Below are 12,350 nucleotides of genomic sequence, written 5' to 3'. Positions count from 1 at the left end.
TCTATCTATCTATCTATCTCCTATCTATCTATCTATCTATCTATCTATCTCCTATCTATCTATCTCCTATCTATCTATCTCCTATCTATCGATCTCCTATCTATCTATCTCCTATCTATCTATCTATCTATCTATCTATCTCCTATCTATCTATCTCCTATCTATCTATCTATCTATCTATCTATCTATCTATCTCCTATCTATCTATCTATCTATCTATCTATCTATCTATCTATCTCCTATCTATCTATCTATCTATCTATCTATCTATCTCCTATCTATCTATCTATCTATCTATCTATCTATCTATCTATCTCCTATCTATCTATCTATCTATCTATCTATCTATCTCCTATCTATCTATCTATCTATCTATCTATCTATCTATCTCCTATCTATCTATCTATCTATCTCCTATCTATCTATCTATCTATCTATCTATCTATCTATCTATCTATCTCCTATCTATCTATCTATCTATCTCCTATCTATCTCCTATCTATCTCCTATCTATCTATCTATCTATCTATCTCCTATCTATCTATCTATCTCCTATCTATCTATCTATCTATCTATCTATCTATCTATCTATTATCTATCTCCTATCTATCTATCTCCTATCTATCTATCTCCTATCTATCTATCTCCTATCTATCTATCTATCTATCTATCTATCTATCTATCTATCTCCTATCTATCTATCTCCTATCTATCTATCTATCTATCTATCTCCTATCTATCTATCTCCTATCTATCTATCTATCTATCTATCTCCTATCTATCTATCTATCTCCTATCTATCTCTATCTATCTCCTATCTATCTCTATCTATCTCCTATCTATCTCTATCTATCTCTATCTATCTCCTATCTATCTCTATCTATCTCCTATCTATCTATCTATCTATCTATCTATCTATCTATCTATCTATCTATCTATCTCCTATCTATCTATCTATCTATCTATCTATCTATCTCCTATCTATCTATCTATCTATCTCCTATCTATCTCCTATCTATCTCCTATCTATCTCCTATCTATCTCCTATCTATCTATCTATCTATCTATCTATCTATCTATCTCCTATCTATCTCCTATCTATCTATCTATCTATCTATCTATCTCCTATCTATCTCCTATCTATCTATTATCCATCTATCTATCTCCTATCTATCTATCTCCTATCTATCTATCTCCTATCTATCTATCTATCTATCTCCTATCTATCTATCTATATATCTCCTATCTATCTATCTATCTATCTCCTATCTATCTATCTCCTATCTATCTATCTATCTATCTCCTATCTATCTATCTATCTCCTATCTATCTATCTATCTATCTCCTATCTATCTATCTCCTATCTATCTATCTATCTATCTATCTATCTATCTATTATCTATCTCCTATCTATCTATCTATCTCCTATCTATCTATCTCCTATCTATCTATCTATCTATCTCCTATCTATCTATCTATCTCCTATCTATCTATCTATCTATCTATCTCCTATCTATCTATCTATCTCCTATCTATCTATCTCCTATCTATCTATCTATCTATCTATTATCTATCTCCTATCTATCTATCTATCTCCTATCTATCTATCTCCTATCTATCTATCTCCTATCTATCTATCTATCTATCTATCTCCTATCTATCTCCTATCTATCTATCTATCTATCTATCTATCTATCTATCTATCTATCTATCTCCTATCTATCTATCTATCTATCTATCTCCTATCTATCTATCTATCTCCTATCTATCTCTATCTATCTCCTATCTATCTCTATCTATCTCCTATCTATCTCCTATCTATCTCTATCTATCTCCTATCTATCTCTATCTATCTCTATCTATCTCCTATCTATCTATCTATCTATCTATCTATCTCCTATCTATCTATCTATCTATCTATCTATCTATCTATCTATCTCCTATCTATCTCCTATCTATCTCCTATCTATCTATCTATCTATCTATCTATCTATCTATCTATCTCCTATCTATCTCCTATCTATCTATCTATCTATCTATCTATCTATCTATCTATCTATCTATCTCCTATCTATCTATCTATCTATCTATCTATCTCCTATCTATCTCCTATCTATCTATCTATCTATCTATCTATCTATCTCCTATCTATCTCCTATCTATCTCCTATCTATCTCCTATCTATCTCCTATCTATCTCCTATCTATCTATCTATCTATCTATCTCCTATCTATCTATCTCCTATCTATCTCCTATCAAATCAAATCAAATCAAATCAAAAAAGCTTTATTGGCAGGTCCAAGTTACACATTAGCATTGCCAAAGCATGGGGAGAATAGGGAGTTGAGGAAATGGGATTCACCCGGGGTCGGTGTACAGGGGTTCATGATGTATCATGGGGGGGGGGGGGGGGAATACATTCAGGGTCGGGGTATTGGAGTCCATGACCTATCGGGGTTGGGGTATCGGAGTCCATGGCGTATCACGCTCCTCTCAGTCTATGGCAGGCAGTGACGTATTGTGCCACTATAGTCGCTGTGGTCTCTTCTTCTATCTCCTATCTATCTATCTATCCATCTATCTATCTATCCCCTCCCTCTCTCCCTCTCTCTCTCTCTCTCTCGTATAGTTCGGCAGCTCCTTGCTCCCCCGGGCACCGCTCTCTCCCCCGCACAGGAATCCTCGGCCCCTGTCACTCAGTGTGGGTGTAGCACATACGTTTGCCAGCAGTGTCCCGGGCTGAGCGTCACACATGGCTGCTTCCTGTTAAAAGATAACGGGGAGCCGAGGAGGTGCCGACCTATATCTGACCCCCTGCAGCCACTGTATGTGCGGGAGAGGTGGGGGCAGGGCACACTGTGCAGCTTCCAGAGAAGCTAGGAGAAGTGAGTGTGCCGCCCGGCAGCAGCGCTGAGCACACAGCACACCTGTGCGCAGCCTGTCACATCTCCTCTTCAGCAGGATCTCCCTGTCCCTAGCCCGGCATCATTATATGTGCGCAGCCTGTCACATCTCCTCTTCAGCAGGATCTCCTGTCCCTAGCCCGGCATCATTATATGTGCGCAGCCTGTCACATCTCCTCTTCAGCAGGATCTCCTGTCCCTAGCCCGGCATCATTATATGTGCGCAGCCTGTCACATCTCCTCTTCAGCAGGATCTCCTGTCCCTAGCCCGGCATCATTATATGTGCGCAGCCTGTCACATCTCCTCTTCAGCAGGATCTCCTGTCCCTAGCCCGGCATCATTATATGTGCGCAGCCTGTCACATCTCCTCTTCAGCAGGATCTCCTGTCCCTAGCCCGGCATCATTATATGTGCGCAGCCTGTCACATCTCCTCTTCAGCAGGATCTCCCTGTCCCTAGCCCGGCATCATTATATGTGCGCAGCCTGTCACATCTCCTCTTCAGCAGGATCTCCTGTCCCTAGCCCGGCATCATTATATGTGCGCAGCCTGTCACATCTCCTCTTCAGCAGGATCTCCTGTCCCTAGCCCGGCATCATTATATGTGCGCAGCCTGTCACATCTCCTCTTCAGCAGGATCTCCTGTCCCTAGCCCGGCATCATTATATGTGCGCAGCCTGTCACATCTCCTCTTCAGCAGGATCTCCTGTCCCTAGCCCGGCATCATTATATGTGCGCAGCCTGTCACATCTCCTCTTCAGCAGGATCTCCTGTCCCTAGCCCGGCATCATTATATGTGCGCAGCCTGTCACATCTCCTCTTCAGCAGGATCTCCTGTCCCTAGCCCGGCATCGTTATATGTGCGCAGCCTGTCACATCTCCTCTTCAGCAGGATCTCCTGTCCCTAGCCCGGCATCGTTATATGTGCGCAGCCTGTCACATCTCCTCTTCAGCAGGATCTCCTGTCCCTAGCCCGGCATCGTTATATGTGCGCAGCCTGTCACATCTCCTCTTCAGCAGGATCTCCTGTCCCTAGCCCGGCATCATTACATGTGCGCAGCCTGTCACATCTCCTCTTCAGCAGGATCTCCTGTCCCTAGCCCGGCATCGTTATATGTGCGCAGCCTGTCACATCTCCTCTTCAGCAGGATCTCCTGTCCCTAGCCCGGCATTGTTATATGTGCGCAGCCTGTCACATCTCCTCTTCAGCAGGATCTCCTGTCCCTAGCCCGGCATCATTATATGTGCGCAGCCTGTCACATCTCCTCTTCAGCAGGATCTCCTGTCCCTAGCCCGGCATCATTACATGTGCGCAGCCTGTCACATCTCCTCTTCAGCAGGATCTCCTGTCCCTAGCCCGGCATCATTATATGTGCGCAGCCTGTCACATCTCCTCTTCAGCAGGATCTCCTGTCCCTAGCCCGGCATCATTATATGTGCGCAGCCTGTCACATCTCCTCTTCAGCAGGATCTCCTGTCCCTAGCCCGGCATCGTTATATGTGCGCAGCCTGTCACATCTCCTCTTCAGCAGGATCTCCTGTCCCTAGCCCGGCATCATTACATGTGCGCAGCCTGTCACATCTCCTCTTCAGCAGGATCTCCTGTCCCTAGCCCGGCATCATTATATGTGTGCAGCCTGTCACATCTCCTCTTCAGCAGGATCTCCTGTCCCTAGCCCGGCATCATTATATGTGCGCAGCCTGTCACATCTCCTCTTCAGCAGGATCTCCCTGTCCCTAGCCCGGCATCATTATATGTGCGCAGCCTGTCACATCTCCTCTTCAGCAGGATCTCCTGTCCCTAGCCCGGCATCATTATATGTGCGCAGCCTGTCACATCTCCTCTTCAGCAGGATCTCCTGTCCCTAGCCCGGCATCATTATATGTGTGCAGCCTGTCACATCTCCTCTTCAGCAGGATCTCCTGTCCCTAGCCCGGCATCATTATATGTGCGCAGCCTGTCACATCTCCTCTTCAGCAGGATCTCCTGTCCCGGCATCATTATATGTGCGCAGCCTGTCACATCTCCTCTTCAGCAGGATCTCCTGTCCCGGCATCATTATATGTGCGCAGCCTGTCACATCTCCTCTTCAGCAGGATCTCCTGTCCCTAGCCCGGCATCATTATATGTGCGCAGCCTGTCACATCTCCTCTTCAGCAGGATCTCCTGTCCCTAGCCCGGCATCATTATATGGGCGCCCTGCCTGGGATCGGGAGGTGAATCAGAGCAGCATCTTTCCGGCCCCCACCTCTCCACCCGGCACCCCTCTCTCTCCCTTTACTAGAATCCTCAGCACCCCGCGCTCAGTGTGGGCGCAGCAGGTAGAACTATTGGCAGAATGGTATTACCCAGGCCAGGCAGCAAAGAAGCCGGAGCGGAGCAGAGCATGCGGGGGAGGAGGGAGGGGGGATACCGCAGATACCGTCCTGGCAGAGTTGAGGTCGGTTAACCGACGCCAGGGACGGTATCGGTATTTTTACGGTATACCGCCCAGCCCTAATATATATATATATATATATATATATATATATACACAGTATTTTCCTGCGTATAAGACTACTTTTTAACCCAGGAAAATCCCCTCAAAAGTCCGGGGTCGTCTTATTGACCAGGTGCTGAATCTGTGGTCGCATATGGTGGAGCTAAAACACAGCAGCATCCCCAATGTATGCGGTGTATGAATGGCAGCACAAGCTGGAGGTATGGTAAAAAAAGAGATCCGGTAGAGTGGCGCTGTCACACCTCTGTCACCCGTCTGGCCCGCCCTACCACTATTCCTTCTCTGCCTCTCATCTCACTGCTGTCTGATCATTATTTTCTTTTGGTGTGCATTGGAGTAGGGGTAGTCTTATAAGTATATCCCAAACTCAATATTTTAACTGGAAAAGTTGGGTGTCGTCTTATACGCCAGAAAATACGGTATATGTGTGTGTGTGTGTGTGTGTGTATATATATATATATATATATATAACACACATTTTGTAGCAGCAACAGGTTGTAGATACAGGATGGAGCTGCAGATCCCCATAATGCAGGAGCGTAGTACAACAGGCTAGAATAGAGAAGCAGGGCTGCTGTCAGAGGTCTGTGTGGTCACATGACAGCAATGGGGAGGGGGGTGTTCAGCATGGACCAATCAGGAAGTGAGAATCACAGAGCTGTGCAGGAGGACAGAGACAGAAGCTAATCTATACAGCAGTGTGAATGGCTGAGTGAGTGCAGGCACATTATAGCAGTGTATATAGCAGAGTGTGAGTGCAGGCACATTATAGCAGCAGTGTGTATAGCTGAGTGTGAGTGCAGGCACATTATAGCAGCAGTGTGTATAGCAGAGTGTAAGTGCAGGCACATTATAGCGGCAGTGTGTATAGCTGAGTGTAAGTGCAGGCACATTATAGCAGCAGTGTGTATAGCTGAGTGTAAGTGCAGGCACATTATAGCAGCAGTGTGTATAGCTGAGTGTGAGTGCAGGCACATTATAGCAGCAGTGTGTATAGCTGAGTGTGAGTGCAGGCACATTATAGCAGCAGTGTGTATAGCTGAGTGTGAGTGCAGGCACAATAGAGCAGCAGTGTGTATAGCTGAGTGTGAGTGCAGACACATTATAGCAGCAGTGTGTATAGCTGAGTGTGAGTGCAGGCACATTATAGCAGCAGTGTGTATAGCTGAGTGTGAGTGCAGGCACATTATAGCAGCAGTGTGTATAGCTGAGTGTGAGTGCAGGCACATTATAGCAGGAATGGAGGGTATGGGAAACACAAGGACTGACAGAGACTGCTAGAAGGAATGAGCAGGACAGATGTGGGCACAGTATAGCAGCACTATCTGTCCGGGGAGAGAGGGGTTACAGCTATGGAGAGATTACCTCCACAGTCCTGTCCCCTGATGTAAGCCCCAGCCTGAAGTGGATCTGCTATGGTTTGGAAGGTGAGGGAGACTTCCTGGGTCAGAGTACAGGCTGTAGACCCCGCTATGCAGACCATGCCCCTCCCCCACTCCCCTTCCCACCCAGTACAGGGAGCTCTTACACCAAAGCAATGCTCTTACACCAAGTTACTATTTTGAAAAACCGTGAGCTCTTGCGAAACGCTCTTAAACCAAGTTACCGCTGTACGTGTGTGTATACAAACACACACACACACACACACACACACACACATATATATATATTACAAACACACCTATTTATTATAATTACACACACATATATATATATATATCATGAGCTGTGACACCAGAGATGGGTGTGGGGGGGTCTCTCTGCTCTGAAATCGCCTTTTCCTTTTCAGCCGGAGAAGCTCGGAGACATCTGCATTTCTCTACGATACGTTCCGACTGCTGGAAAACTAACAGTCTGCATTCTGGAAGCCAAAAACCTGAAGAAGATGGATGTGGGGGGTCTGTCAGGTGAGGTGTACCCCCTGCTTACAGATGGATGTGGGGGGGGGGGTCTGTCAGGTGAGGTGTACCCCCTGCTTACAGATGGATGTGGGGGGTCTGTCAGGTGAGGTGTACCCCCTGCTTACAGATGGATGTGGGGGGTCTGTCAGGTGAGGTGTACCCCCTGCTTACAGATGGATGTGGGGGGGGGGGGTCTGTCAGGTGAGGTGTACCCCCTGCTTACAGATGGATGTGGGGGGGGGTCTGTCAGGTGAGGTGTACCCCCTGCTTACAGATGTGGGGGGGGGGGGTCTGTCAGGTGAGGTGTACCCCCTGCGTACAGATGGATGTGGGGGGTCTGTCAGGTGAGGTGTACCCCCTGCTTACAGATGTGGGGGGGGTCTGTCAGGTGAGGTGTACCCCCTGCTTACAGATGTGGGGGGTCTGTCAGGTGAGGTGTACCCCCTGCTTACAGATGGATGTGGGGGGGGGGGGGGTCTGTCAGGTGAGGTGTACCCCCTGCTTACAGATGGATGTGGGGGGTCTGTCAGGTGAGGTGTACCCCCTGCTTACAGATGGATGTGGGGGGTCTGTCAGGTGAGGTGTACCCCCTGCTTACAGATGGATGTGGGGGGGGGGGGTCTGTCAGGTGAGGTGTACCCCCTGCTTACAGATGGATGTGGGGGGGGGGGGGGTCTGTCAGGTGAGGTGTACCCCCTGCTTACAGATGGATGTGGGGGGGGGGTCTGTCAGGTGAGGTGTACCCCCTGCTTACAGATGGATGTGGGGGGGTCTGTCAGGTGAAATGTACCCCCTGCTTACAGATGGATGTGGGGGGACTGTCAGGTGAGGTGTACCCCCTGCTTACAGATGGTTGTGGGGGGTCTGTCAGGTGAGGTGTACCCCCTGCTTACAGATGGATGTGGGGGGGGGGGGTCTGTCAGGTGAGGTGTACCCCCTGCTTACAGATGGATGTGGGAGGGGGGTCTGTCAGGTGAGGTGTACCCCCTGCTTACAGATGGATGTGGGGGGTCTGTCAGGTGAGGTGTACCCCCTGCTTACAGATGGATGTGGGGGGGGGGGGTCTGTCAGGTGAGGTGTACCCCTGCTTACAGATGGATGTGGGGGGGTCTGTCAGGTGAGGTGTACCCCCTGCTTACAGATGGATGTGAGGGGGGGGGGGTCTGTCAGGTGAGGTGTACCCCCTGCTTACAGATGGATGTGGGGGGGGGGGTCTGTCAGGTGAGGTGTACCCCCTGCTTACAGATGGATGTGGGGGGTCTGTCAGGTGAGGTGTACCCCCTGCTTACAGATGGATGTGGGGGGGTCTGTCAGGTGAAATGTACCCCCTGCTTACAGATGGATGTGGGGGGTCTGTCAGGTGAGGTGTACCCCCTGCTTACAGATGGATGTGGGGGGGGGGGTCTGTCAGGTGAGGTGTACCCCCTGCTTACAGATGGATGTGGGGGGGGGGGGGGGGGGGGGGGGGGGGGTCTGTCAGGTGAGGTGTACCCCCTGCTTACAGATGGATGTGGGGGGGGGGGGTCTGTCAGGTGAGGTGTACCCCCTGCTTACAGATGGATGTGGGGGGGTCTGTCAGGTGAAATGTACCCCCTGCTTACAGAGGGATGTGGGGGGGCTGTCAGGTGAGGTGTACCCCCTGCTTACAGATGGAGGTGGGGGGTCTGTCAGGTGAGGTGTACCCCCTGCTTACAGATGGATGTGGGGGGGGGGGGTCTGTCAGGTGAGGTGTACCCCCTGCTTACAGATGGATGTGGGAGGGGGGTCTGTCAGGTGAGGTGTACCCCCTGCTTACAGATGGATGTGGGGGGTCTGTCAGGTGAGGTGTACCCCCTGCTTACAGATGGATGTGGGGGGGGGGTCTGTCAGGTGAGGTGTACCCCCCTGCTTACAGATGGATGTGGGGGGTCTGTCAGGTGAGATGTACCCCCTGCTTACAGATGGATGTGGGGGGTCTGTCAGGTGAGGTGTACCCCCTGCTTACAGATGGATGTGGGGGGGGGGGTCTGTCAGGTGAGGTGTACCCCCTGCTTACAGATGGATGTGGGGGGTCTGTCAGGTGAGGTGTACCCCCTGCTTACAGATGGAGGTGGGGGGGGGGGGTCTGTCAGGTGAGGTGTACTCCCTGCTTACAGATGGATGTGGGGGGGTCTGTAAGGTGAAATGTACCCCCTGCTTACAGATGGATGTGGGGGGTCTGTCAGGTGAGGTGTACCCCCTGCTTACAGATGGATGTGGGGGGTCTGTCAGGTGAGGTGTACCCCCTGCTTACAGATGGATGTGGGGGGGGGGGTCTGTCAGGTGAGGTGTACCCCCTGCTTACAGATGGATGTGGGAGGGGGGTCTGTCAGGTGAGGTGTACCCCCTGCTTACAGATGGATGTGGGGGGGGGTCTGTCAGGTGAGGTGTACCCCCTGCTTACAGATGGATGTGGGGGGTCTGTCAGGTGAGGTGTACCCCCTGCTTACAGATGGATGTGGGGGGGTCTGTCAGGTGAGGTGTACCCCCTGCTTACAGATGGATGTGGGGGGGGGTCTGTCAGGTGAGGTGTACCCCTGCTTACAGATGGATGTGGGGGGGGGGGGTCTGTCAGGTGAGGTGTACCCCCTGCTTACAGATGGATGTGGGGGGTCTGTCAGGTGAGGTGTACCCCCTGCTTACAGATGGATGTGTGTGGGGGGGTCTGTCATGTGAGGTGTACCCCCTGCTTACAGATGGATGTGGGGGGGGGGGTCTGTCAGGTGAGGTGTACCCCCTGCTTACAGATGGATGTGGGGGGGTCTGTCAGGTGAGGTGTACCCCCTGCTTACAGATGGATGTGGGGGGGGGGTCTGTCAGGTGAGGTGTACCCCCTGCTTACAGATGGATGTGGGGGAGGGGGGTCTGTCAGGTGAGGTGTACCCCCTGCTTACAGATGTGTGGGGGGGTGTCTGTCAGGTGAGGTGTACCCCCTGCTTACAGATGGATGTGGGGGGGTGGGGGGGTCTGTCAGGTGAGGTGTACCCCCCTGCTTACAGATGGATGTGGGGGTCTGTCAGGTGAGGTGTACCCCCTGCTTACAGATGGATGTGGGGGGTCTGTCAGGTGAGGTGTACCCCCTGCTTACAGATGGATGTGGGGGGGGTCTGTCAGGTGAGGTGTACCCCCTGCTTACAGATGGATGTGGGGGGGGGGGTCTGTCAGGTGAGGTGTACCCCCTGCTTACAGATGGATGTGGGGGGTCTGTCAGGTGAGGTGTACCCCCTGCTTACAGATGGATGTGGGGGGGGGGGTCTGTCAGGTGAGGTGTACCCCCTGCTTACAGATGGATGTGGGGGGGGGGGTCTGTCAGGTGAGGTGTACCCCCTGCTTACAGATGGATGTGGGGGGGGTCTGTCAGGTGAGGTGTACCCCCTGCTTACAGATGGATGTGGGGGGTCTGTCAGGTGAGGTGTACCCCCAGCTTACAGATGGATGTGGGGGGGGGGTCTGTCAGGTGAGGTGTACCCCCTGCTTACAGATGGATGTGGGGGAGGGGGGTCTGTCAGGTGAGGTGTACCCCCTGCTTACAGATGGATGTGGGGGGTCTGTCAGGTGAGGTGTACCCCCCTGCTTACAGATGGATGTGGGGGGGGTCTGTCAGGTGAGGTGTACCCCCTGCTTACAGATGGATGTGGGGGGGGGTCTGTCAGGTGAGGTGTACCCCCTGCTTACAGATGGATGTGGGAGGGGGGTCTGTCAGGTGAGGTGTACCCCCCTGCTTACAGATGGATGTGGGGGGTCTGTCAGGTGAGGTGTACCCCCTGCTTACAGATGGATGTGGGGGTGTCTGTCAGGTGAGGTGTACCCCCTGCTTACAGATGTGGGGGGGGGGTCTGTCAGGTGTGGTGTACCCCCTGCTTACAGATGGATGTGGGGGGGGTCTGTCAGGTGAGGTGTACCCCTGCTTACAGATGGATGTGTGGGGGGGGGGTCTGTCAGGGGAGGTGTACCCCCTGCTTACAGATGGATGTGGGGGGGGGTCTGTCAGGTGAGGTGTACCCCCTGCTTACAGATGGATGTGGGGGAGGGGGGTCTGTCAGGTGAGGTGTACCCCCTGCTTACAGATGGATGTGGGGGGTCTGTCAGGTGAGGTGTACCCCCTGCTTACAGATGGATGTGGGGGGGGGTCTGTCAGGTGAGGTGTACCCCCTGCTTACAGATGTGGGGGGGGGTGTCTGTCAGGTGAGGTGTACCCCCTGCTTACAGATGGATGTGGGGGGGGTCTGTCAGGTGAGGTGTACCCCTGCTTACAGATGGATGTGGGGGGTCTGTCAGGTGAGGTGTACCCCCTGCTTACAGATGGATGTGGGGGGGGGGGGGGTCTGTCAGGTGAGGTGTACCCCCTGCTTACAGATGGATGTGGGGGGTCTGTCAGGTGAGGTGTACCCCCTGCTTACAGATGGATGTGAGGGGTCTGTCAGGTGAGGTGTACCCCCTGCTTACAGATGGATGTGGGGGGGGGGGGTCTGTCAGGTGAGGTGTACCCCCTGCTTACAGATGGATGTGGGGGGTCTGTCAGGTGAGGTGTACCCCCTGCTTACAGATGGATGTGGGGGGGGGGTCTGTCAGGTGAGGTGTACCCCCTGCTTACAGATGGATGTGGGGGGGGGGGGGTCTGTCAGGTGAGGTGTACCCCCTGCTTACAGATGGATGTGGGGGTCTGTCAGGTGAGGTGTACCCCCTGCTTACAGATGGATGTGGGGGGGGGGTCTGTCAGGTGAGGTGTACCCCCTGCTTACAGATGGATGTGGGGGGGTCTGTCAGGTGAGGTGTACCCCCTGCTTACAGATGGATGTGGGGGGTCTGTCAGGTGAGGTGTACCCCCTGCTTACAGATGGATGTGGGGGGGGGGGTCTGTCAGGTGAGGTGTACCCCCTGCTTACAGATGGATGTGGGGGGGGGGTCTGTCAGGTGAGGTGTACCCCCTGCTTACAGATGGATGTGGGGGGGGGGGGTCTGTCAGGTGAGGTGTACCCCCTGCTTACAGATGGATGTGGGGGGGGGGTCTGTCAGGTGAGGTGTAC

At 51.7% G+C, this 12,350-nt stretch overlaps 1 protein-coding gene across 2 annotated transcripts in view; it reads left to right on the top strand.

Moving 5' to 3' along the window:
• The window catches only part of LOC138767378 (synaptotagmin-2-like), a 180,792-nt gene that overhangs the window by 86,024 nt on the left and 82,418 nt on the right, over positions 1–12,350 (top strand). For both annotated transcript variants that reach the window (XM_069944878.1, XM_069944877.1), the window contains one exon: positions 7,194–7,311. In XM_069944878.1, coding sequence (XP_069800979.1) covers positions 7,194–7,311 — 118 coding nt within the window. The remainder of the gene's footprint in view (positions 1–7,193; positions 7,312–12,350) is intronic.

The sequence above is a fragment of the Dendropsophus ebraccatus genome, chromosome 11 (assembly GCF_027789765.1).
Source record: "Dendropsophus ebraccatus isolate aDenEbr1 chromosome 11, aDenEbr1.pat, whole genome shotgun sequence".
Classification (NCBI taxonomy): Eukaryota; Metazoa; Chordata; class Amphibia; order Anura; family Hylidae; genus Dendropsophus; species Dendropsophus ebraccatus.
The sequence above is the reverse complement of the archived record's forward strand: the minus strand, read 5'-3'. Positions and strand labels throughout refer to the sequence as shown.